Source organism: Oncorhynchus tshawytscha, linkage group LG11 (genome assembly GCF_018296145.1).
Source record: "Oncorhynchus tshawytscha isolate Ot180627B linkage group LG11, Otsh_v2.0, whole genome shotgun sequence".
Lineage (NCBI taxonomy): Eukaryota > Metazoa > Chordata > Actinopteri > Salmoniformes > Salmonidae > Oncorhynchus > Oncorhynchus tshawytscha.
Window position 1 is genome coordinate 28,461,463 of NC_056439.1, and position 27,380 is coordinate 28,488,842.

General features: G+C 43.1%; 1 protein-coding gene across 4 annotated transcripts in view; it reads right to left on the reverse strand.

The window, feature by feature from the left end:
* The window catches only part of LOC112261650 (phospholipid-transporting ATPase VD), a 29,947-nt gene extending 4,276 nt beyond the window's left edge, over positions 1 to 25,671 (reverse strand). For 2 of the 4 annotated variants that reach the window (XR_006084554.1, XM_024437137.2), the window contains exons 1-16: positions 25,534 to 25,671; positions 19,331 to 19,712; positions 14,330 to 14,524; positions 10,676 to 10,877; positions 10,150 to 10,235; positions 9,943 to 10,049; positions 5,904 to 6,035; positions 5,588 to 5,700; positions 5,249 to 5,501; positions 4,884 to 5,101; positions 4,527 to 4,700; positions 3,528 to 4,337; positions 1,179 to 1,305; positions 738 to 922; positions 382 to 637; positions 23 to 225 (exon numbers count right to left, since the gene is read on the reverse strand). Coding sequence is in view for 3 of the 4 variants with exons in the window: in XM_024437137.2 (XP_024292905.1) it covers positions 23 to 225; positions 382 to 637; positions 738 to 922; positions 1,179 to 1,305; positions 3,528 to 4,337; positions 4,527 to 4,700; positions 4,884 to 5,101; positions 5,249 to 5,501; positions 5,588 to 5,700; positions 5,904 to 6,035; positions 9,943 to 10,049; positions 10,150 to 10,235; positions 10,676 to 10,877; positions 14,330 to 14,524; positions 19,331 to 19,611 (3,342 nt within the window). In the remaining variant the exon portion in view is untranslated. The remainder of the gene's footprint in view (positions 1 to 22; positions 226 to 381; positions 638 to 737; positions 923 to 1,178; positions 1,306 to 3,527; positions 4,338 to 4,526; positions 4,701 to 4,883; positions 5,102 to 5,248; positions 5,502 to 5,587; positions 5,701 to 5,903; positions 6,036 to 9,942; positions 10,050 to 10,149; positions 10,236 to 10,675; positions 10,878 to 14,329; positions 14,525 to 19,330; positions 19,713 to 25,533) is intronic. The other 2 variants (XM_024437138.2, XM_024437140.2) reach the window with 2 other exon arrangements.
* Positions 25,672 to 27,380: the final 1,709 nt, after the last annotated feature.

Sequence of the window (27,380 nt, forward strand, 5' to 3'; positions counted from 1 at the left end):
GGTGAGTAAGATATATTCTAACCACATTCTTGTAGAAGAAGTAGAGAATCATGTTTGCCAGGCGTGTGTAGCACCAGTGTCCATGGACCAACAGCAGCTTGCGGAGGTGTTTAAACCTGGAGATGGCAAAGTCACTGGACATCACAGCCTGCATGCCCTCCTGGCCAGATATCCCAATGCCAACATCTGCTACCTGGATCATACTGACATCATTGGCTCCATCACCTAGACAAAAAGGATGCCCCAGACTTAAGAAATCGACATTTGAAACACTAAGACAGGGCTTTTCCTACTTATAATGCCTTCTAAATGTGTATAAATATGTATACAGTAGATCCTGTACTACTAATTTATTAAAGCGTTACTGACTCTTCCACTGACCTATGGCGAGGGTCATGACTTGGAGCTGGTCCTGTACCAGCCGTACCACCTGGCTCTTCTGCAGGGGGGTGGAGCGGCAGCAGATCACGGCCCTGCAGCACCGGCTCAGCTCCAGGAAGTCCCCTTTCAGGTCCTCCTGCAGGGCAAACTCCAGCGTACGCCCGTCTACAACCAGGGTGAAGCCCGACGTACCCTCAGCTGCCTCTCCGCACTCCATTTCCGCCCGCAGCTCCAACAACAAGGCCTTGCACGCCTCCTGAAGAGACACACACCAGGATAAGGAAGATACACAGCAGGATGACAGGAAAGTAATTTGAAAGAGTACAAATAATTCAGACTATCAGGATAACATTCACCTTGCTACCACAATTAGCAGTCAGCAGGTGGTCTGTGGACCTGAGTAGTTTGCAGGCACAGGCAATGTTTATGGCAGTCTCTTGTTTGTCCCCAGTGAGGACCCATACTTTGACCCCTGCTCTCTGTAGTGCCTCGATGGTCTCTGGGACCTCTTCCTGGAGTCTATCCACTATCCCTGTTGCCCCTGGAGACAGAAACAGTAACACTACAATCAGCCATTGCAGTTGGTTGATGCTAGCCCCTAACCAAGTTGCTGCTTGAATTCACCCCCTTCAGGTTATAAACAAGTGTAGGAGCAGCACTTTTGACTATGAAAGTTACAGGCTGTACTTTTAATTGATTGGGACCCTATGACTAGTACTTTAGCAATACATTTAATAAATCACCCTTATTCTCCTAATGGTGCAAATAAAACATATCTGTGGAGTGTGGTGTTTTACCCAGTAGAGTCAGGTTGGTCTCCAGTCTTTGTGCAGACTCCAGTAGAAGCTCCTCTCTGTTCTCTATACTGGTCTCCGCAAACGCATGACGCTTCAACCAAACCTCATACTCCTCCTCCTCCAAAACCTGTTAGCACAATAGAATAAACCCTACAAATAGCACTGTTGGGCGATTTTCAAAGTCATAGTCAATCAATCAACAACATAATACTTTTAGCAAAAATATTCAACTTTATCTTACAATCTGTGGATACTATGCGAATAGAAAAGTTCAGAATCTTTGTAAAACATCACAGCACAGTTGAAAAATATATTGCACATGGAACTCAAGCAAGGCTGGTTTACGGTGGGATGGACTTAGAGTAGCTGAGGGGTGGAATTAAAAGCTCATGATCTATAAGTGTTATGAATGAAAATACTAGATAATGTGTCCTGGATCTGTCTGAGTACTATGTATCCAAATGTAATATACATTTAAAAAACGATATTTCTGTTAAGTAATATTGTGTATAAAAGCTCTATGTATGAAAAATGTGTTAAAAATGTACAGTACCAGTCAAAAGTTTGGACACACCTACTCATTCAAAGGTTTTTATTTTTTTTAAAGCTATTTTTTACATTGTAGAATAATAGTGAAGACATCAAAAATATTAAATAACACATATGGAATCATGTAGTAACCAAAAAAAGTGTTAAACATATCTAAATATATTTTCGATTTTAGATTCTTCAAAGTAGCCACCCTTTGCCTTGATGACAGCTTTGCACACTCTTGGCATTCTCTCAATTAGCTTAAGGAGGAATGCTTTTCCAATAGTCTTGAAGGACTTCCCACATATGCTGAGCACTTGTTGGCTGCTTTTCCTTCACTCTGCGGTCCAACTCATCCCAAACCATCTTAATTGGGTTGAGGTCGGTTGATTGTGGAGGCCAGGTCATCTGATGCAGCACTCCATCACTCTCCTTCTTGGTCAAATAGCCCTTACACAGCATGAAGGTGTGTTTTAGGTCATTTTCCTGTTGAAAAACAAAATGGTAGTCCCAGATGGAGTGGCGTATCGCTGCAGAATATTGTGGTAGCAAAGCAGTTTAAGTGTGCCTTGAATTCTAAATAAATCCCTGACAGTGTCACCAGGAAAGCACCCCCACACCATCACATTTCCTCCTCCATGCTTCACGGTGGTAACCACACATGCAGAGATCATCCGTTCACCTACTCTGCGTCTCAGAAAGTCACGGTGGTTGGAACAAAAAATCTCAAATTTGGACTCTTCAGGCCAAAGGACAGATTTCCACCGGTCTCATGTCCATTGCTCGTGTTTCTTGGCCCAAGAAAGTCTCTTCTTCTTATTGGTGTCCTTTAGTAGTGGTTTCTTGCAGCAATTCAACCATGAAGGCCTGATTCACACAGTCTCCTCTGAACAGTTGATGTTGAGATGTGTCTGTTACTTGAACTCTGTGAAGCATTTATTTGGGCTGCAATCCAAGATGTAGTTAACGTTAACAAACTTATCCTCTACAGCAGAGTTAACTCTGGGTCTTCATTTCCTGTGGCGGTCCTCATAAGAGCAAGTTTCATCATAGCACTTGATGATTTTTGTGACTGCACTTGAAGAAACGTTCAAAGTTCTTGAAGTTTTCCGGATTGACTGACCTTCATGTCTTGATGAAACTGTTCTTGCCATAATATGGAATTGGTCTTTTACCAAATAGGGCTATCTTCTGTATACCACCCCTACCTCGTCACAACACAACTGATTGGCTCAAACGCATTAAGAAGGAAATAAATTCCACAAATTAACAAGGCACACGTGTTAATTGAAATTCATTCCCGGTTGACTACCTCATGAAGCCGGTTGAGAGAATGCCTAGAGTGTGCAAATCTGTCATCAAGACAAAGGGTGGCTATTCTGATGAATCTCAAATATAAAATATATTTGAGATTAAAAATATTTTGATTTGTTTAACACTTTGTTGGTTACCACATGATTTCATATGTGTTATTTCATAGTTTTGATATCTTCACTATTATTGTACAATGTAGAAAATAGTACAAATAAAGAAAAACCGTGGAATGAGTAGGTGTGTCCAAATGTTTGGCTGGTGCTGTACATGTAACAAAAAAACATTTATTTATTTATTTTGTCCTCTAAAGATGGGTCAATAAAAATCTAATAAAAAAATAAAACACTTGTTTGCACAAGTCACCAGTCAACCACTGTGACATTTTTGGGTAATATATTCTTGGTTTGTTTGATAAGTGTGTGAAAATAATGTAATCTTCTGAGTACAATAACCTATTGTATTCTAAGCTGGTACAGAAAGCAGAACCACTGTAGACGTCTGTACCCTTTTAGCGATGCAGAGGGTGCGAAGGCCTTCCCTGGCGTAGTTGTCTAGGTGTTTCTGGGTTTGTTCTCTGATGTGACCCTGCCTGCTCTCTGACTGCTCAGCACCTTTAGGTGACTCTGCCAGGTCCATGATGACGGAGTCTGCGCCCTTGGTGTAGACCACCACCTGCTTGGTGAGTGGGTGGCGGACCACCACAGACATCCTCTTGCGGGTGGAGTCGAATGGCAGGATGTGGAGCAGGTGCACGGCCAGGCTGCCCATCCCCGGCAGCTCCACCAGAAGGCGCTCCAGCGAGTGTCCCCGCAGGGTGCAGTGGTAGGCCCTTGCCGCGTGGACCAGTGCCGCCTCGTCTGGGCTCTCCGCCTCATAGATCAGTTCGTCTGCCCCAAGTTCACCGGGAGGGTCTTGGGCTCCATTAGAGTTCTCCAGCCCGCTCCAGGCCCCTGGGTTGAGTTGTACAATCTTGTCCTCTTCGCCTTTCCAAGAGCCATGTTCTCCCTCCTCATCCCCTTGGTCCCCATCCTCTCCAGGGGGTCCATCCAGCCCTGGTTTGATAATCAGGACGGAGGCCTCAAAGTTAGGCTCCCCGTCTGGATCTGTACCCCTCTTGGTGGGGATAGGGGAAGGGCTGGGGGTGAAGGTGGCTGGCTTGCCCCTGGCGAAGAGCCTGCCGGTGAAGCTGCGAGTACTCTCTGTAGTGTGTGGAGGAGAGAGTGTGGAGAAGCGGGGGAGGCTGAAACGCTGGAACAGCATCTTGATGTCCTCCAGGGATTTAAGGGGGGTACGGGAGACCTCAGGCACCTGGACCTGGGAATGAAATTGACAAGATCCTTTTAATGCAATTGGCACCAATCCTGTTCTAACATGTACATTTTTGTTATATTCAGTGTGTGCTTTCCCCCTTCGAGGACTACAAATGGACATTGTTTGGAGTTAAAACATTGAAAATATGTACCATTCTTTTAAAAATTATTAGAATGAAGCTATGTTACGTACCACATGGCGGGGTTGGTTGGGTGAGGACACCACCACCGTGTTGCAGATGGCCAGAGCCATGAAGAAGTCCACGATGTAGGTGAGCTCCATACTGGCGTCCATCAAAAGGAAGAGCGGGGAGGACAGACAGTTCAGCTTCTGCACCAGGAAAGGGTCCGGGACTACATCCTTCTCCTAGATGGAAGATAGGAATTAGACAACTCATACCATGCTGTCAGTTGTGTGTGATTCAACTAATCACCAAGTCTTTGATTAGCTGAATCAGGTGTCTTCGTGCTTGGCTATAACAAAAAAACGTGCATCTTCGGGGGGTCTCATTGCGAATGACTAAAGAAACACTGGGTGTATGAGTCTCACCATAGGGCTACTGAAGGCGCTATGTCGGGGCAGGGTGGGGCTGGGGGTCTCCTCCCCCTCGCCTTCTGAGTGGCCTGTCAGTGTGTGCAGGGACACGGAGCTGCGGTTGCAGCTGAGCGACTTGCAGCTCAGGGACTTGGCGCTGGCACGTGACTTGAGCGTGTGGGAGCGGCCCATCGCCTCGTCCTCCTCCTGCTTGTACACTTCAAGCCTCCGCGCTGTCAGAAAGATAGACACAGAGGGATGAAAGCAATGGTTAAATACATTGTACAAAATCCTTAATTTCAGGGTATCAAACATTCACAATACCATCTCTCATTAGTGCCCCTGGTAGTGGTGTAGCAAAATTAAATTAGACTTCTCACCATTTTCCTCGTGTGGGTACTCCACCCCAGCAATGGTGCAACGCCGGAACACCATCTTGTTCTCCGTCAGTGTGCCAGTCTTGTCTGAGAACACATACTGGATCTGACCTAGGTCCTCTGTGATGTTCAGGGCTCGACACTGGATCCTGGAGTCCAGGTACTCATTGTAGAAGTCCACGTCGTTCTGGATGAAGAAGATTTGACCCAGTTTGACAATCTCGATGGACACGTACAGGGAGACAGGGATGAGCACCTGCCGAGGAGAAAATTGAATATAATTTAGAGCCAGGAAGTTTTCACATTGACTCACAGTGTTATGACATTTAGTGTGCTACCTACCTGTAGTACTATGATCATGGTCCAGAACAGGTAAAAGCCAGCCAGGGCAGGAGATGTGGTGTCAGGGATCAGAAAGGAAGCTTCTTCCAGGTTCCTGAGCCAGAGACCATGGCCTGAGGGGCACAAATAATTATATAGATGTGGTCAAAAGACTTGTTTACAGAAACTATATAGCTATGTTACAACAGCAAAGACCAATAACTGTGTGGTAGGACACGATAAGCATTGTGTTCATATAGATTTGGTCAGCAACCAAATACAGCTGTACAGACACGTGTTCATATCGATGTGATAAGTTATACTGATCAGTACGAACCTATAGCTGCGGTCAGACACATGATGACCAGCAGGACAACACTCCACAGTATGTCCATGTTCATCCTGCGCTCCAGTTTACTGCGTTTATACCGCGGCCCACTGTTGTTCTTCATGGCTTTGGTCTCGTGACCTGTGTTCAAGATCACACAAAACAAGCATGGCTGTATACATGTATATGTGGTTTTATAGTAGACCTGGGTCAAAATACCCTGTGTTAGTGACTGTCGAATAAACATGAAGAGGTGATAGTACCCTTACAACAGAGACATTTGTTACAATGAAATTGCATAGGCACTGAAATGCAGCGCATAAGATGGCAGAGGTTGATTCTCCCCTGTATCACAATAGCAAATGCAGGAAGATGAGATGAATGGCGTGCATAGAAAGCCCTTGCTGGTACCAGAGCTGGTGTAACTGTATGCTTGCATGGATTTTGTAGTAATAATAATGGAAGCAGAAACCTTATCTGACTGAGCAGAAACAGGTTTAGCCTGCAGTGGTCAGCCCTGCCTGATGTGTCTAATGGGGACAAGGCATAAAAGGAGCTGGGGGCAGGCTACACTCCTAGCAGCCAACACTGATATAGACTATGGGGGCAGGAAATGTGGTAGTTCTCTTAACCTCTTAAATGTAAAGCCCCCATATTTGGGGACCCTATTTGATTTGTTTCATTCAATTCAGTCTGATATGAGAACGATAGCCCCAATCTGCAACAGAAGAGTTTCTCCGGAAAGCTGAGTATCTTGGCTATTGATCTGTGCCTTAAAATCTTTGGCGTGACTTACTACCATATATGGGCAGGCCGAGCCGATTACCTCATTTCAATATGTCTGCTACCTACATTCCGGTTAGCGTTGTGAAGCATAAACGAAATAAACATGGAATACGTTGATTCACACCGAAAGCCAGGACTCCACAGATCATGTGGATGTCTTATTTGTCTGCCTGTGACCTACCGTTAATGATCACCAGCCCAGAGAGTCAAACATTTTATTTTCACCAAACATCTTACAAGGTAAACTTCAATTTGTGTTTGAGCTATAGCTACATGGGGGGTTTGAAATTAATCCCTAGGTTGGTAAGAACAGATCTAGCCTATTGCCAATGTTATCTGATTATGCATGCCTTAACGTCAACATCGAATGTCCACCGAGTGACTATCTTTGCGCATGACATATGTCCTGTTTAAGCGCAGTGTGCATCTATTACACAGGGGATTCAACGACAGTCTTGTAGCCAATGAGATATGCCGTTCAAGGCTATGCAGTTGACCTGGGTGGGACAAAGCAAGGCCTAGAACATTTGATGCGTAATGCGAACTGTTGCTACCTGCCTCAGAGACGAGCATGTTACATTATATTATATTGCAGCACCGAGCACGCTACATTATATTGTAAGCAGATTTTCATTGGTTTAAATTTGATCACTTTAGCATAAAGGATAGCATAAAAGGCTTCTCAAAAGTAAATAGGTAAAAACTAAGAATATATATCGAACAGGAAACTAAAAAGAAGGAAGCTATAAATAAGTATACCGACAAAGAAGCTTTGAATAAAATACTAGAGCCTGACTCGGATCAGGGGAGCGATTTGCTCGTCTCGGGCCGACGAAGATTGCTCTCTAGAAGGATTGGATCCACTTTTGACTATGTATTTCGTATTTATATGTTGTCTGATTTTTGTGCTGTGGATTTAGTTTACAAGTCATTTCAATGCTATATAATTCCAAAGTAGTTGTCTGTTTAATATTAGTTCACTGTTTGCTGTTCTAAATTTCCTCATCGTAATAGTTTGGAGAGGCCACTAAGGCGGCAGCGTAGCCTAGTGGTTAGAGTGTTGGAATAGTAACCGAAAGAAGGTTGCAAGATCGAATCCCCGAGCTGGCAAGGTACAAATCTATCGTTCTGCCCCATAACAAGGCAGTTACCCCACTGTTCCTAGGCCGGCATTGAAAATAAGAATTAAGATATAAAATAAATAAACTCTCATGGCCATTGTTTGTGGTTCTCACACCTGCCTTTGTCTCCAAAGTGTTACTGTTTGCATTTTGTCTGTGCTTCATACCCTCTATGTGAGTAACTATACAGATATAGTTTAGGCTTGGTGTTTTTACTTCACAGTAATGTTTTGTAAATTTACTCAACTGTAATTCTGTGTGTCTTAACAATATATCCCTTTATTTTATTCATCACTGAGTGGAGGATGCAGATTATTTGGATGATGACATTTGGGAGCCACCCCTCCCCAGCTAGCGCCCCCGCTGGTCAAGGCTTCATTCACCCTTCACTGCTATGTCAAATCACCCTGTCTGATAGTTCCACATCAACTTTTCATAGACCTCTTGAAAAATAAAATAGGGAGTTGTGGCACCATTCGTCCTAACAAAATCAGTTTCCCCAAGACCAAGGCAAACGACATGACAGACAGCGGAGAGGGGGACCATACGTTCTATCAGGACTAACAAGCTGCTTTTTGTGAAACGGAAGGACACTAGGGAAGTAACCATGCTCACACAGCATAAAGCATTCAATAACAACCATGTCTCAAGGAGGGTGAAAAAGGAAGAATGTCCCTATTCCTGTTTCTGTGAAGGACTACAATGCCAGCATGGGGGTGTCGACCTATATGATGCTCTGATAGGCAACTTCCATGTCCTCCATAAGACACTTGTTTTTACCATGTTGTGGACATTGCTACAGTAAATTATTTCATTCTCCACAAGCAGATGGCCAAGCAAAAGGTCAAACCTCTCAGTTGGCCTTCCGAGAGCAGCTGGTGTTAGAAATGGCTGAATTGGGGGCCCAAAGCAACCTCATACCCATTACAAGACCCCCCCGAAATGGCAGTTAACTTGTTTTCTGGCGGAGAGGGACTGCTTCAAAGACTATCATGGCATGCACAAGCTATGGGGGAAGTGAAATCCAATCATCTATACCTGGATTTGTAAATAGTTCAGCTTATTTCTATTTTAGTGAAGGTCGCGTGTGTAACCAAGTTTGTTTGATAAGACATTTGTATATATTTTTGAATATATATCGGTTGCTTTTATAAACAGTTCATTTGTATGTGGTACCAATACATTGGATATGCCTAGGCTAAAAGTTCAGGCCCTTTGGAGAGGTTGAAAAAACACTTGGATATCCCCTGTATGTCCCCCGACACCACCGCAATGTTAGAGGTTGATGTTGTAGAAACATTTACTTTTAGGTACATCCAGTGTGCAAAAAACAGTATAATTACCACATTTGGACACTTTGGAGAGGTTGAAAGGACACTTGAATGTACCCTGGATACCCCTTAACACCCCCGCAATGTTTGAGTGAGGTTGATATGGTAGAAATTGTGTTTTTATACTGAACAAATAGCATTTAGGGATTGGAAATATGTAATAGCACTGGAATTATCTAATTTACAGACATGCCACTCTGGAGAGGTTTAGGGACACTTGGAAACGTCCCATGACCACACCTGACACCACTTACTAAAACATCTGCCCATTTCTAGTTGTTAGGTCTATCAATCCCATTGTTCACATGTTGTGGAAGCCATCTGATGCGTTTCCAGCTCTGGGCATCAATAATTCCCTTATAGCTTGTCAATTAAAGATTACTTTCAAAATAAAAACACTTATTTTGTGTGTGCTTGATCTTGTGTATTCTGAACTATGTAACTCCATCTGATAATTTCCTCAATCTCCCAGATATCTTTCCAAATATACCAGAATCATGTAATTGCACATGCATAGCAGTTACTTTTAGGTATGTCTATTTAGGCGACAATCTAAATTTAGGCAGCATTATATAGGCTTCATGACAGAAGGTTCAAGTACAGTGTTGAGTACACTAGAGGCAGATTATACTCTCACCAGCATAGCCTGTTACATCAGGGCTGCACCACAACTCCAGTGCTCAATGGCCACAGTCCTGCTGGTTGCCCAGGTATAACTTGTAATATGTAGACAACTGGGTTGGATAATGGGACACTCCAAACCCTAGCGTGGGGTAGACCTGGGGATAAAGGAGTGTTTCACCCTCTTACCTGCATAGACCACGATGCCTATGATGGTCTCTGTGTTGCGGATGGTGCAGCTTCTCAGGAGGAGGTTGTCGTTGTGTAAGCCCACACGAGCATTACTGGGGTGCTCCCTGTAAAAAACATGAAAGTCACCTTGCCTTTCAAAAGTTTAGAAAGTCTGTTTCCATACAGTATCTGTAGTCAATTAAACCAGACTAAAATGAGACTCACATGTAACCTCGAAACCGGCTGAGGTCGTTGTTGGGGTTCTCGCATTCAATGCGACTGTGGAAGTTCTCTGGAGTCAACTCGGAACCCTGAAACAGATGACACTCACACGCTGTAAATATTTCCAATCTCTACTAGGCATTCTGGTTAGAACTTTTATAGAGTACTTTGTGAAATTCTGTGGTTATTTTCCTGCTAGACCAAAGGACAATATTTTTGTCTCAAATGTTTTGTTTTCTTCATTACACCATAACTTTACAGGAAGTGTACAGCTTTTTACACATATATACAGTACAGTTGTGTAATGCAGGTAAATCACAGCTTCTTGCATCATGTTTTATCAAACTTTTTATTATTGTACCACTCCACCTTCAGCTGTACAATAAACGGCAGTGTTTAGTTTAGGCAGGTGCGAGGCACCCCGTCTCTTGCAAGCATGCTTTAACCTCAATTATTTTAAAAACTGAAGTGCAATCATGACAATGTTAACAGCATGTTCAAACCAATGAGAGCGACGTGAGCCACATACTTGTGGCAGGTCTCTGACCACCTGTCTCTGTTTGAGGTTGGTCTCCCCGTCCAGGTTGGCCGTCTCGATGTAGCAGACGCCGTGGAGGTCAGAGGAGTACAGCAGCAGCATGTCTGCAGGGATGATCTCGTTACAGGACAGACGGACAAAGTCGCCCACGCGGACGTCCTGCCAACGCTGGTCCACATAAGTCTGCTGTTTCCTATCATAAAACATACCACAAGATAACCTGTTAACTGCTTGAGGGCACAGAGTGGGACCATGTGAGTACTATCAAATATGACGAAGGCCTGAAGACCCTCTGTGGTTGAAACGTTGCTAACAGTACCACAGGAGCAGAATTACAACAAAATAAAAATGATTTCATACATATGAACAGTATTCACACAAGCAAGGGAGCATGCCTTTAACCAACCATTAAAAGCACCTAAACATGGTTATGTATTTTACACATTTAAAAAAAACTCCAGAAGACAACAATAACCCTGCACTTTTTTGTTGTTGACATTTCAGTCGGTGACCTCTCTCAAGACAAGACCGTGAGGTAATCGTGTGTTGGAATAATCCTTTACAAATTAACTGAACTATGGGGCTCAGCACCACAAGAGAGACTTTAAAATGAACATTTATTTCAGACAACCATGAAATACATGTGCTGCATTTAACCTGCTTATTGTGTGTTATGGTCTGGGTCAAGATTCAATTGTGTATACAGTCAGTGTGTGTGCTCCTTTGAAGCAGGGAGTGTGGTGTGTGTTTGGGTACACAGTAACACGCACATGACGGAACCACGCCAACTGTAATGCTACCTGTAGCTGGTAGGGTGGGTGTTAACAAACAAGTCTTCAAATCAATCACAGGGCGTGAGTGTAAGGCTTCTCAAACACACAATGCTCCACCAGGCCGGTGTGTGAATATAATTTAAGGTTAATCATTTATCTCATTGTCCACCACTACCACCTTTTCCTGGCAGGAACTGGGAGTTTTCTGGTTAGAGACAATTACTGTAATAATGTGGTCTGTTTACATTCACCCAACATGAAAGAGTATGTTGAATAAAGTATGTTGGTGTGGATAGGCTATAGAGATTTTCTGGCCTCACTATACCTGAGGCTGTGAGCTATTGCATGGTGGGACATGTAGACCTGGGAGGAAGAACCAACAGGCTACCTCTACTACTCACTCCTAGACTCTGGAAAAGGGGATAGGTTTCAACAAGTGAGAACTCAGCCATTGAACATTGATTTACTCTTGTCAAGGCCTTATGTGCAGAGAGCCATCAGAGGAATTGAGTGAGTGATGTGTGTGTCCATCTCTCACATGGCACAATAATTATGTTTTACAATCACAGATCATATGATTTACCTTTTGTAGAGAGGCAGAGATTATGTCAATGTGTCCTACTTTCAGTTCAGCATATACCTGCTCTAGGTTGCATGCTAGTCAGTTCGATGGTACCATATACAGCCCTTAGTAAGTATAAAAAAGAAGCTGCAGATCTATAGGTCTGTAGGTTTTGTTTACATGTTAAAGTAGTTGTCACATATAACTACCAGTCAGTTTGTTAACCTGTTATCTCACACTTATCCATGCTTTGCAATATTCCCAGACCAGTATGCTTATATAGCTATCAGAATGTTCCAGAAACATACAGTATCAGTATGTTTTACCTGTCATAACAGAGCAGTTTACCGAATAAAAGCACATGTATAGTATGGTGTTTGTTTTCCTAATAACTACAGTATGAATGGATCTTGTGCATTTCAAACTGTTTTCAGGCAGTTTAACCAGTTTGTGAGCAGTAGTAATTCCATTTGCTCCAATTCAGAGATAATGAACAGCACTTTGCTATTCGCAGATCTACTATGAATGTACACCGAGTGTCGAAAAAACATTATGAACACCTGCTCTTTCCATGACATAGTTTTACCTGCATTCACCTGGTCAATCTGTGATCCCTTGTTGATGTCACCTGTTAAATCCACTTTAGTCAGTGTAGATGAAGGGGAAGAGGCAGGTTAAAACATTTTTAAGCGTTGAGACATGGATTGTGTATGTGTGCCATTCAGAGGGCAAGACAAAAGATTTAATTGCCTTTGAACCGGGTATGGTAATAAGTGCCAGGCTCACCAGTTTCAGTGTGTCAAGAACTGCAAAGCTGCTGGGGTTTTCACACCAACAGTTTCCAGTGTGTATCAAGAATGGTCCACCATTCGAATTGAAGCTGTTCGTTCTGAGGGCAAAAGTGGGTGCAACTAATGTTTTGTACACTCAGTGTATTTACTTGCTGTAAACCTCACAGATGCGTCCGTTGGCGATCTTGTCTGATTTGTCTCTTCTATAGTCTTCCCAGAGATCCTTCACGGCTGTCACTGACAGCACCAGGAGAATGGGAATAATGCTGGATGAAAGGCATTGACCACTGGGATAAAGTTCAGAGCTGCCAGGAAGAGGAAATATACATTTGCGAAGCGATGGAGTTGTTCAAACAGGTTCTTGGGGACAAATGAGAGGAAGGAGTACTTGGTGGTGTTCACCTTGTTGCTGCTGTATGACTTGGGGACTTCCGTCAGCTCTTCATCCTCTGTGAGGGAGGACACCACCGTCCTTCTCTTCCTCCCCAGTTGGTCATTCAGATTGGAACTTTGTCCTTGGACATGCCACACCAAGTTGTAGATGATTCCTAAGACCAGTGAAAAACTCCACCAGGTCAAATCCAGAGGGTTTACTTACTGGTAAACTTGACTTAAATCCAAGCCAACCTTTGTATCTCTCCAGTATTCCCAGCCACTCACGATCGACCGAGCTCTGCCTCTTGATACACACGCCTTTTCTGTTTTACTGTCGTTGTCTATCCTGATCCAGGATGCAGAATCTCCAGGGTGAGGTTTAGATAAAGAAAAGATATCTACTTTGCAGGGGAGAGCTTAACTCCTTGATCACTAACACTACACCTCACTGCCTTAAGAGACCAAAAGAGCCACCCTTCCACAATCCATCACATCATAAACAACTCAAAGTTGAACTTTTATGACTTCCTAGATGGTCTGTGAAACTCTGGACAGCACAAAGGAATGGATAAATGAGTAACCCCATAGATTATCTGTGCTGTATGTATGGTGCTCCCTAATCCCACATACAGTAACACAGACAACTGAATCTACAATAATCAACATCAGATCCAGGACCACCGGTCCTCAGCTTTAGGCTCTGTGAGAAAGGTGTTCATGTTTGCTATGCTAATGGTTATACAGAACTGTAGGCTGTATCATGTAAATTGCTACTTCACCTTTGATCCTACTGTTACAGAAATTCCCAGTATGCAATTCATGGTGCTTTGGTGCTGATTAACACAGCACACTGTAGGATATGAAGTTTGTGTTCAAGATGTTTTGAGACCTTCAATTTGAATGCTAGCATCATAAAATCAATAAACCTGTCGTAATGCTGTAATTTCTCTGGTAACTAAGAACATTTTATTAACACAGTAAAAATTACTGTTATGTAACACAATTAATTTTTCTGTATGTGTATTGTGTAATAACTAAAAAGGCTCAACTCCATAACTATATATGTAGTAGTTGGAACAACACAGTGACTGTTCCCCTTAAAAAAGATAAACACAGGCCACTATTGTCCAGCCGGCCCACTGACCCGCTGTATACTGTGGCGACGTTGTTGTTGACCTTCTGGTCAAAACAGTAGCGGCGGTAGTCCTCCAGGGCATCCTTGATGGCGATGACGATGAGCACCACTACTAGGGGAATCATGGTGATCTCCTTCTGAAAGGCCTCCACCACCGGGACCCAGTTCAGCATCACCAGGAACAGGAAATATAGGTTGGCCACCCTGATGAGAAGAGACGAGGGTTTTGATAAATTCCACATCGACCCTTTAAGGTAGGGTTTCCCAAAGTAAGGGTTGTGACCACTGTGCTATAATAACAACTGGAGACTGCTTTTAAGATGTCCAACCGTTGTTTTTAAGGTAATCTGCTCATGTTCGCATTAGCCAATTCATGGACCGTCATTAAATCAAATCAAATCCAATTTTATTTGTCACATACACATGGTTAGCAGATGTTAATGCGAGTGTAGCGAAATGCTTGTGCATCTAGTTCCGACAATGCAGTAATAACCAACAAGTAATCTAACTAACAATTCCAAAACTACTGTCTTATACACACAAGTGTAGGGGGATAAAGAATATGTACATAAAGATATATGAATGAGTGATGGTACAGAGCGGCATAGGCAAGATACAGTAGATGGTATCGAGTACAGTATATACATATGAGATGAGTATGTAAACAAAGTGGCATAGTTAAAGTGGCTAGTGATACATGTATTACATAAAGATGCAGTAGATGATATAGAGTACAGTATATACGTATACATATGAGATGAATAATGTAGGGTATGTAAACATTATATTAGGTAGCAGTGTTTAAAGTGGCTAGTGATATATTTTACATCATTTCCCATCAATTCCCATTATTAAAGTGGCTGGAGTTGAGTCAGTGTGTTGGCAGCAGCCACTCAATGTTAGTGGTGGCTGTTTAACAGTCTGATGGCCTTGAGATAGAAGCTGTTTTTCAGTCTCTCGGTCCCAGCTTTGATGCACCTGTACTGACCTCGCCTTCTGGATGATAGCGGGGTGAACAGGCAGTGGCTCGGGTGGTTGTTGTCCTTGATGATCTTTATGGCCTTCCTGTAACATCGGGTGGTGTAGGTGTCCTGGAGGGCAGGTAGTTTGCCCCCGGTGATGCGTTGTGCAGACCTCACTACCCTCTGGAGAGCCTTACGGTTGTGGGCGGAGCAGTTGCCAGGCGGTGATACAGCCCGCCAGGATGCTCTCGATTGTGCATCTGTAGAAGTTTGTGAGTGCTTTTGGTGACAAGCCGAATTTCTTCAGCCTCCTGAGGTTGAAGAGGCACTGCTGCGCCTTCTTCACGATGCTGTCTGTGTGGGTGGACCAATTCAGTTTGTCTGTGATGTGTATGCCGAGAAACTTAAAACTTACTACCCTCTCCACTACTGTTCCATCGATGTGGATAGGGGGGTGTTCCCTCTGCTGTTTCCTGAAGTCCACAATCATCTCCTTAGTTTTGTTGACGTTGAGTGTGAGGTTATTTTCCTGACACCACACTCCGAGGGCCCTCACCTCCTCCCTGTAGGCCGTCTCGTCGTTGTTGGTAATCAAGCCTACCACTGTTGTGTCGTCCGCAAACTTGATGATTGAGTTGGAGGCGTGCGTGGCCACGCAGTCGTGGGTGAACAGGGAGTACAGGAGAGGGCTCAGAACGCACCCTTGTGGGGCCCCAGTGTTGAGGATCAGTGGGGTGGAGATGTTGTTGCCTACCCTCACCACCTGGGGGCGTCCCGTCAGGAAGTCCAGTACCCAGTTGCACAGGGCGGGGTCGAGACCCAGGGTCTCGAGCTTGATGACGAGCTTGGAGGGTACTATGGTGTTGAATGCCGACCTGTAGTCGATGAACAGCATTCTCACATAGGTATTCCTCTTGTCCAGATGGGTTAGGGCAGTGTGCAGTGTGGTTGAGATTGCATCGTCTGTGGACCTATTTGGGCGGTAAGCAAATTGGAGTGGGTCTAGGGTGTCAGGTAGGGTGGAGGTGATATGGTCCTTGACTAGTCTCTCAAAGCACTTCATGATGACGGAAGTGAGTGCTACGGGGCGGTAGTCGTTTAGCTCAGTTACCTTAGCTTTCTTGGGAACAGGAACAATGGTGGCCCTCTTGAAGCATGTGGGAACAGCAGACTGGGATAGGGATTGATTGAATATGTCCGTAAACACACCAGCCAGCTGGTCTGCGCATGCTCTGAGGGCGCGGCTGGGGATGCCGTCTGGGCCTGCAGCCTTGCGAGGGTTAACGCGTTTAAATGTTTTACTCACCTCGGCTGCAGTGAAGGAGAGGCCGCATGTTTTGGTTGCAGGCCGTGTCAGTGGCACTGTATTGTCCTCAAAGCGGGCAAAAAAGTTATTTAGTCTGCCTGGGAGCAAGACATCCTGGTCTCAATACGAAACATATCCCAGTCCACGTGATGGATGCAGTCTTGGAGTGTGGAATCAGATTGGTCGGACCAGCGTTGGACAGACCTCAGCGTGGGAGCTTCTTGTTTTAGTTTCAGTCTGTAGGCAGGGATCAACAAAATGGAGTCGTGGTCAGCTTTTCCGAAAGGAGGGCGGGGCAGGGCCTTATATGCGTCGCGGAAGTTAGAATAGCAATGATCCAAGGTTTTGCCAGCCCTGGTTGCGCAATCGATATGCTGATACAATTTAGGGAGTCTTGTTTTCAGATTAGCCTTGTTAAAATCCCCAGCTACAATGAATGCAGCCTCAGGATGTATGGATTCCAGTTTGCAAAGAGTCAAATAAAGTTTGTTCAGAGCCATCGATGCGTCTGCTTGGGGGGGAATGTATACGGCTGTGATTATAATCGAAGAGAATTCCCTTGGTAGATAATGCGGTCGACATTTGATTGTGAGGAATTCTAAATCAGGTGAACAGAAGGACTTGAGTTCCTGTATATTATTGTGGCCACACCACATCTCGCTAGCCATAAGGCATACGCCCCCGCCCCTCTTCTTACCAGAAAGATGTTTTGTTTCTGTCGGCGCGATGCGTGGAGAAACCAGCTGGCTGCACCGACTCCGATAGCGTCTCTCCAGTGAGCCATGTTTCCGTGAAGCAAAGAACGTTACAGTTTCTGATGTCCCTCTGGAATGCTACCCTTGCTCGGATTTCATCAACCTTGTTGTCAAGAGACTGGACATTGGCGAGAAGTATACTGGGGAGTGGTGCACGATGTGCCCGTCTCCGGAGTCTGACCAGAAGACCGCTTCGTTTCCCTCTTTTACGAAGTCGTTTTTTTGGGTCGCCGGCTGGGATCCATTCCGTTGTCCTGGGTGAAAGGCAGAACGCAGGATCCGCTTCGCGAAAATCATATTCTTGGTCGTATTGATGGTGAGTTGACGCTGCTCTTATATTCAGTAGTTATTCTCGACTCTATGTAATGAAACCTAAGATGACCTGGGGTACTAATGTAGGAAATAACACGTAAAAAAACAAAAAACTGCATAGTTTCCTAGGAACGCAAAGCGAGGCGGCCATCTCTGTCGGCGCCGGAAGTACACTCAGGTTGCATCAGGTTTATATGGAACAACATCACATGTGAACTCTGTGCGCACAGGGAGCAGAGCGAGCAGTGACGATGTAATCACGTCACCCAAAAACATGGCAGACATTGGATGAATAGAAAATTTTAAAATCTTCGGCTGTGAGTGATGAAGAGAAAAAAACCCGTCCTCAGCAGAAATTATTTGAATATTTCAATGGATGTTTTGTGCTGACTAAAGGTGATGACTAAAGTATTTTATTCTGAATTTTCTAATCTAACTTCTCTATGTGGCAGTCTATGGAAATTGTCTTTCTGGGCAAGGCGTCATTAAAACTGCAGTACCGAAGCAAAACTGAAGGAGCAGTCGAAACAGTGCTTCTAGACCGGAACACTGGCCCCTTGGTTAGGACCCCATGTTGGGTCACCTGATATAAAAATTGGGTCATGAGGAAATTTGCACTTGGTTCATAGAACCAGGGTTACGCCAGTAACCTCTGGTAGCCGCTAGATGCGTTTATAATAAAAAGAGAGGCTTCTGTTTTCTTCCTACGAATGTGGCTCTTTCTTTTGAATGGTTTAAGCTACAAAATATAATGACCCCATCACTGAAAGATAAGACTCCGGAAAACATAAATACGTAAGTACTGTTTTTCTCTGCTATGCCCACAAGCCGTTAGAACTGAGTGGACAAGGCCATGCACTAAATCAGACTGGGGGAAAAACAACATAAATGATTTATCAATTACTTTTCTACACAGAAGATCATACAACATTACTGCCTGATGATTTTCTGAATTTCCCAATACATTTCAGTCACTTCAAACCATTCTGTCTTCTGATTGAAATACTGATTGAAATACTGTCAGACTAATTTGCAAAATACATGGCCCAAATAAAACAAATAAACATCTCACTGGGCTAGGATGTCATTTCAACTAATTTAGATTTACATTTGGTTGAGATGTCAAATAATGTGAATTCAATGTGAAATCAAGAAAACATTTCACCATGTCATTGGATTTGGGTTAAAAGTTGGGTGAAACAAATACTAAATTGCCTTTCGTTGATGACTTTTTGCAAATCCAATCAGTATTCCACATTGATTCAATGTCATAAGATTTCTATTTTTTGTTGAAGTTATGAGGAAACAATGTTAATGCAACCAGTTTTTGCCCAGTGGGATTGTTAGTTGATTACATTTTAAAAATTTTACATAGTGGGGGTCGCGAAAATGTTTTGATATCAGAATGGGTTCGCAGACCAAAAAAGTTTGTGAACCCCTGCCCTAAGGTTACCTGTACCCTTATGGGTGCACTGCATTCACCATTTGGAATCTGCTCATTTTGAGTTAATTCACAAAGTACATGATTACCAGATTATAATCAAGTGCCTCTAAGGCACTCCTGCTTGATGCGAGTTAATTCCCAACATCGACAAACATGATTGACCGGTAATAATCAACTATGATCTACCCCATCCCTTGTGTAAGTCAGCATGTGGTTAGGGATCCCTCTCACCTGTGGAACTGCTGGAACAGGTTCATGGGAATGAAGCTCAGAAGGCTGTACTTGGTGGTGCGGATGCCGTTGCCCTGGCATCCCTTGGAGACGCTGTCGTACTCATGCTGGTAGGGTCCATGGCGGGCGATGACCGTCCTCCGTTTGCCAGTGAGCTGTGCGTTGTGGAGCTTCGGGGAACTCTTGGTGGGCACGGCGTCAGGGGCCGAGTACCTACCTTGACCTGACTCTGCGGCCACCAGCTGCTGCCAGCGGTGTCTCACCCAGTGGATCTGCTCCATAGGCCCAGTGGCCTGGGAACCCTACACCCTGCACCCTCCCTGGGCCTGGGTGGTCAGACCTGGTCCTCTGGTTCCTGAGGGCCGCTCACAGTGCAGTTCTACTAAAAGAGAAAAATACAAAACAATCAGAAAAGTTTCAAAAGTAGTGACTTTGTGGGGAAAGAATTAGGACAGATAATAGGCCAGCTTCTTAGCTATGTACAGGAATCTAGAATTACACCTGAAAACCCATCTAAACAGCAGTAAGGTGAAGAAAAAAAACGAATTAAAAAAATATACATAAGGAAAGATAAGATAAATTATGAAGGGGCACCCTACACCCAGGACCCTGCACCCTCCCTGGGCCTTGGTGGTCAGACCTGGAGAGATGTTTTTAGCTAATATTTCCAATACTTTGCACTAATCGCTAATTATTACCCTGTACTGTTAACAATGTTGTTGGGAAGATTAGGTTAGCTGCACTTATTAGTGGAGGCCACTCAGTAGATGTGGAAACCCCTAAGCAATTATTAGGGCCCCTTTCAAACAAGTGTGCAATCATCACTGATGTACTGTATAGGTTAATATAGACTGTTTGTGTTTCACCAACGGACCTATTTAAGCTAACATTTTTGTTAACTTTTTAAAGTTTTTCTCTTGATGTCTGGTCTGCTCCAAGAATGCCAGTGTGTCAACAATTTGAAAGACTGTCACGCCCTGACCTTAGAGATCCTTTTTATGTCTCTATTTTGTTTGGTCAGGGCGTGAGTTGGGGTGGGTATTCTATGTTGTGTAGTTCTATGTTTTGGCCGGGTAGGGTTCTCAATCAGGGACAGCTGTCTATTGTTGTCTCTGATTGAGAACCATACTTAGGCTGCCCTTTTTCCCCACTTGTGTTTGTGGGAAGTTTACTTTGTTTAGGGCACATAGCCTTTAGCTTTACGGTTTGTTTTTGTAGTGTTTATAGTTTTGTTTGGTGTCATTTTCCAAATAAAGAGAAAATGTACGCTGACCACGCTGCACCTTGGTACTCTTCTTTTAACGGCCGTGACAAAGACTTCCTTTGTCTTAATCATGTTCCGGGTCTTCTGAATAGGTGAAACTCTATTGATGCTCTATTTTAAGGCACGCTAGCTAACACCAGCCTAGATATTCTAAACCAAAGGCTTTAATATCAGTGAGAACTAGGGAATAGGATGTAAAGAGACTTCTAAAATGAGATACCCATAACCCAATGTGACAAGCTTTCCCTTCCCCCACCATTGCAAATGTCTGATTTTATCAGGCTCGGTGAGTCATAAGCATATTCAAGAAAACATGGTGGATTAGGCTGAACTCTTGAAGTGTATGATTACTTATTCTCAGGAATGTGTATTTGCAAAAACACACAAGACCTAGATCCCTGATGTTATATCAGTCGCTAATAATATAACTTAAGAGCACATGATAAAAACTGGTTCTTCTGTGAGTTTAGGCTTACTTGTTCATAATATCATAACAGTGAGACCCGGCCTTAGCTTACAACTGGGAAAGCTGTTGAAATGCAAAGGCTGTCAATTCTGTCAAACTAAATAAGTAAAACTGAAACAAAAAAGTAAAAAGGAACTGAGTGGAATGGATACACAATCCATATAGCCTAGCACTTCCCAGGCATAGACTACTAAAGCATTGACTTATTCCACATTTTGTTGTGTTACAGCCTGAATTCAATAGATTTTTTTCTCACCCACACAATACCCCATAATGACAAAGTGAAAACATGTTTGTTTTTTATTTGAGCAAATGTACAGAAATGTCTCATTTACACAAGTTTTCACACCCGAGTCAATACTTTGTAGAACCACTTTTGGCAGCGATTACAGCTGTTGGTCTTTCTGGGTAAGTCTGTAAGATCTTTCCACACCTGGATTATGCGACATTTGCTCAATGTTCTTTTCAAATTTTTTCAAGCTCTGTCAAATTGGTTGTTGATCATTGCTAGACAACCATTTTCAGGTATTGCCATAGATTTTCAAGTAGATTTAAGTGAAAACTGTAACTTGGCCACTCAGGAACATTCACTGTCTTTTTGATAAGCAACTCCAGTGTAGATTTGGCCTTGTGTTTTAGGTTATTGTCCTGCTGAAAGATGAATTAATCTCCCATTGTCTGCTAGAAAGCAGACTGAACCACGTTTTCCTCTAGGATTTTGCCTGTGCTTGGCTCTATTGCATTTCTTTTTTATGCTGAAAAACTCCCCTGTCCTTGCTGATTACAAGGATACCCATAACCTGGAGCCGCTTCTTTACCTGAAAATATAGAGAGTGGTACTCAGTAATGTGTTGTAGTGGTTAGAGTGTTGGGTCAGTAACCAAAAGGTTGCTGGATTGAATCCTCAAGCTGACAAGGTAAAAATCTGTTGTTCTGCCCCTGAGCAAGGCAGTTAACCCACTGTTCCCCGGGCGCCGAAGACGTGGATGTCGATTATGGCAGCCCCTGCACCGCTCTGTTTCAGAGTGGTTGAGTTAAATATGGAAGACACATTTCAGTTGAATGCATTCAGTTGTACAACTGACTAGGTATCCCCCTTCCCTTATTGGATTTGTCCCAAAAATAACACTTTGTATTCAAGACAAAAAGTAAATTGCCTTGCCACATTTTTTGCAGTATTACTTTAGTGCCTTGTTGCAAACAGGATGCATGTTTGTTTTTTAAAATATTTTTTATTATTCTGTAAAAGTTTCTGTCTTTTCATTCTGTCATTTAAGTTAGTATGTGGAGTAACTACAATGTAATTGATCCATCCTCAGTTTTCCTATCACAGCCATTAAACTCTGTAACAGTTAACAATTGGCCTCATGGGGAAATCCCTGAGTGGTTTACTTCCTCTCCGGCAACGGAGTTAGGAAGGACGCCTGTATCTTTGTAGTAACTGTGTGTATTGATACACCATCCAAAGTGTAATTAATAACTTCACCATTCTCAAAGAGATATTCAATGTCTGCTTTTTTATTTTTACTCATCAACTAATAGATGCCCTTCTTTGCAAGAAATTGGAAAACCTCCCTGGTCTTTGTGGTTGAATCTGTGTTTGAAATTCACTGCTTGACTGAGGGACCTTACAGATAATTGTATGTGTGGAGTACAGAGATTAGATAGTCATTCAAAAATCTGGTTAAACACTATTATGGCGCATCGAGTGAGTCAATGCAACTTGTTAAGCAATAATTTACTCCTGAACTTGTTGTAGCTTGCCATAACAAAGGGGTTGAAAACTTATTGACTCAAGACATTTCAGTTTTGAATTTTTGATTAAGTTGTTTAAAAAAATGTTTTAACATAATTCCACTTTGACAATATGCGGTATTGTGTGTAGGCCATTGAAGAAAATCTCTAAATAATCAATTTTAAAAAATGTGGAAAAGTCAAGGGGTGTGAATACTTTCTGAAGGCACTGTATATAAACTCAGCAAAAAAGAAACGTCCTCTCACTGTCAACTGCGTTTATTTTCATGAAACTTAATATGTAAATATTTGTATCAACATAACAAGATTCATCAACTGAGACATAGACTAAGGGGGGTCAAAATCAAAAGTAACAGTCAGTATCTGGTGTGGCCACAAGCTGCATTAAGTACTGCAGTGCATCTCCTCCTCATGGACTGCACCAGATTTGCCAGTTCTTGCTGTGAGATGTTACCCCACTTTTCCACCAAGGCACCCAAACATTTCTGGGGGGAATGGCCCTAGCCCTCTCCCTCCGATCCAACAGGTCCCAGACGTGCTCAATGGGATTGAGATCCGGGCTCTTCGCTGGCCATGGCAGAACACTGACATTCCTGTCTTGTAGGAAATCACACGCAGAACGAGCAGTATGGCTGGTGGCATTGTCATGCTGGAGGGTCATGTCAGGATGAGCCTGCAGGAAGGGTACCACATGAGGGATGAGGATGTCTTCCCTGTAATGCACAGCGTTGAGATTGCCTGCAATGGCAACAAGCTCAGTCCGATGATGCTGTGACACACCGCCCCAGACCATGACGGACCCTCCACCTCCAAATCAATCTCGCTCAAGAGTACAGGCCTCGGTGTAACGCTCATACCTTCGATGATAAATGTGAATCCGACCATCACCTCTGGTGAGACAAAACCACGACGTCAGTGAGGAGCACTTTTTGACAGTCCTGTTTGGTCCAGCGACGGTGGGTTTGTGCCCATAGGCGACGTTGTTGCCGATGATGTCTGGTGAGGACCTGCCTTACAACTGGCCTACACACCCTCAGTCCAGCCTCTCTCAGCCTATTGCGGACAGTCTGAGCACTGATAGAGGGATTGTGCATTCCTGGTGTAACTTGGGCAGTTGTTGTTGCCATCCTGTACCTGTCCCGCAGGTGTGATATTCGGATGTACCGATCCTGTGCAGGTGTTGTTACACGTGGTCTGCCACTGCGAGGACAATCAGCTGTCAGTCCTGTCTCCCTGTAGCGTTGTCTTAGGCGTCTCACATCTGCAGTCCTCATGCCTTCTTGAAGCCTAAGGCATGCTCACGCAGATGAGCAGTGACCCTAGGCATCTTTCTTTTTGTGTTTTTCAGAGTCAGTAGAAAGGCTTCTTTAGTGTCCTTAGTTTTCATAACTATGACCTTAATTGCCTACCGTCTGTAACGACCGCTCCACAGGTTCATTGAACAAGCAAGGAAAACAGTGTTTAAACCCTTTAGATCTCTGAAGTTACTTGGATTTTTACGAATTATCTTTGAAAGACAGAGTCCTGAAAAATTGACATTTCTTTTCTTTGCTGAGTTTAGTTATCCACTAGCAGCCTTGAAACACATCACTTATTAACAGTTCAGCACATCAGCATGTCGCCTACTGTTACACAAAACCAATTCAGTTCAGGTTTGGTCTTTTCCATTTTGTAGCTTTATTGCAGCAAACTAGATTTTAATTAAACGTAGGTTAACTAATCTGGTAACGTTATCTTTCGTTACCATGAGCTCGCTGTCTTGTAGTCTTAAAAAACGGAAATGAGTTGCTTCTGGTTTGTTCAGCCAAAAACAATACAGCATGAAGATAGGCAAAAACTGCTTCTCCAATAGAAATCCCGATCGACATGACATCGCCAACAAGTGTGATGTTGGCTAGCTAAACTCATGCGCAGAAACACGTCATCTGGTCTAATGGTCGTCTCGCGCATGTGCACGTTGTAAAATCAAAGGCACTCTGATATAAATTTGTTTTTGACAAAAATGAAAACGTGTCAGTTTGTCACTTCCACAATGTTGGGGTAATAACTTGTTCAACTACTCAAAACATTGGTTCGAATCTAGATTGTGCCTTTAGATTTCGAGAAAATTAACAACTAAGGAATATTTTTTAACTTCTCTCACTGACTTCTCAAATCCCGGCCTCGTATGTTTTGGGTATCTCGCAAGCGTTTCCGGATGTTTCGCGATGTTGCGCCTCTGAGTTTGGAAACTCTGTGGTTCAGCCATTCCTCGTGTGAAATTAATTGGGAAAGAATGCGGTTTTGGAATAAACGCCGAAAATAAGGTCTGAGGTTAACACACGTTTAGGATATATTATATGTTTTGTTCTAGATAAGGTCAGTTAACTTGAATAATTATGACGTCTTTGTGCATGTTTTGATTACATATATTCTTCAAAGTTGTGAAGCCCACACGAAAGAAATACAGTTTACAATAAAATACTACAATACTTTATGTAGTAATTATGTAGCATAATTTACTACACACTGTAGTATCCTTCGATCACGTGTATCACGTATAGAATGTTGTAATATAAGTATACTGTAGGGTTTGACCAATGAGCCATGGCGGAGTTAGGCCATACAAAAAGACGCTAGCATTACTATTGCTCTTTATATCAATTACTCTATTGTGCCCCGCTTTACACCCAGAGTTGCAAAGAAAACAACAGATGCGAAAATATTTCAGGAACTTACCCAGTAGTATGCATTGTTCCCTGTGCAACAGTAAACATTTGTGGTTCTTAAAAACAAAACAAAAATCCGTAGTGATCACATTACCGATCTTAAGAATGTAATGTAGGTCATATTCATACTTGCGCAGATCTTGTTTAAAAAAAAATGACTTGCGCAGCAGCACTAACCAGGATGTGGGTGAATTATCTTGGGTTTCCACTTGTTACCACAGCCACAAAGTCACACTTGTCTATATCGTAAAAGTGTATAAAAACAAAAATACTATTTGAAAGCGTCACACAGCAGTTGAAACAATGACAAAGAGACCTGCTCACCCCGTTTAGATAAAAAAAAAAAGGGGGGGGGTGGATGTAACCACACTCAAATTCAAAGACAGAGCTATTGATGCAATGACTGACCACTGATTCTTCATGGTCTCAAATTGTAGTTTTAACCATGTTTTTAGGCCAGGTATTCCCAAACTGGGGTACACGCGCAATGCAGTCGGGGGTACGCCAAATAAAATGTGATTCACATTTAAAAAATAAACAATTCTTCACATTTTCAAACAGTCCATTTATATTTTCCAACAGGGTGAGGTTTTTTTCTCACCTGAGTAGCCTCGCTTCACTACCAAAAATAAAATTAAACCATCTAGTGTTCAGCGAAATAACAACACAATGTCAAATACAGGTAGCTTAGTCAAATAATTAACATCCAATCAAATTAACTCTCTCGCGGGAATTCCACTACGGGAATAGCCAAACATAGCTGCTGCTCATTCCGTCTGACAGTTGTGAATCTGATGCAGCGGAAGAGCTACTGCCCCCTTACCCGGGAAAGCACCAAACAACAGACAGGGACTTTGGACCATTGAAGAGGCACAAATATGATGAGAACTACATTGATTTGGGGTTCCCTTATATTGGGAGTAATGCCTTTCCTCAGCCACAGTGTGTTATATGTGCAAAAGTACTATCTCACAACTCGATGAAACCTTGACTCTTGAGAAGACATTTAGAAACAAAACATGCCCATTTGAAAAATAAAACAACTATACAGACAATGTCTTCATCAAACAACACTGTTTCACGATGCATCAGTGACATGGCAGAAGATGTTTTGAAACAATTACTGCCTCGCATACAAGCCAGTGAATTATGTGCGTTACAGCTGGATGAGTCAACAGACGGATGGACTTTGGTGGTCAAGATGTGTTGGTATCTGTACTAATGGTGCAAAAGCCATGACAGAGAGACATAGTGGAGTGGTAACGCGCGTGCAAGTAGTTGCTCCCAACGCCACTTGGGTACACTGCCTCATCCACCGAAAGGCTCTTGCTGCCAAGTGAATGCCTCACAGCTTGGAAGACATTTTGGACACTAAAGTGAAAATGGTTAACTTTGTTAATGCAAGGCCCCTGAACTCTCATATATTTTCTGCACTATGCAATGATATGGGCACCGACCATGTAACACTTTTACAGCATAGAGAAGTGTGCTGGTTATCAATGGGCAAAGTATTGACAAAAAATGTGTAATAGAGATACGAGCTTAAAGTTTTCTTTACTGACTAATTTTCATATGTCTGACCGCTTGCATGATGACGAGTTTCTCACACGACTGGCCTATATGGGTGATGTTTTTTCTCGCCTGAATGAATCTAGGATTACAGGGACTCTCCGCAACTATATTCAATGTGCGGGACAAAATTGAGGCAATGATTAAGAAGTTTGAGCTCTTCTCTGTCTGCATTAACAAGGACAACACACAGGTATTTCCATCATTGTATGATTTTTTTGTGTGCAAATGAATTCAAGCTTACGGACAATGTTAAATGTGATACAGTGAAGCATCTGAGTGAGTTGG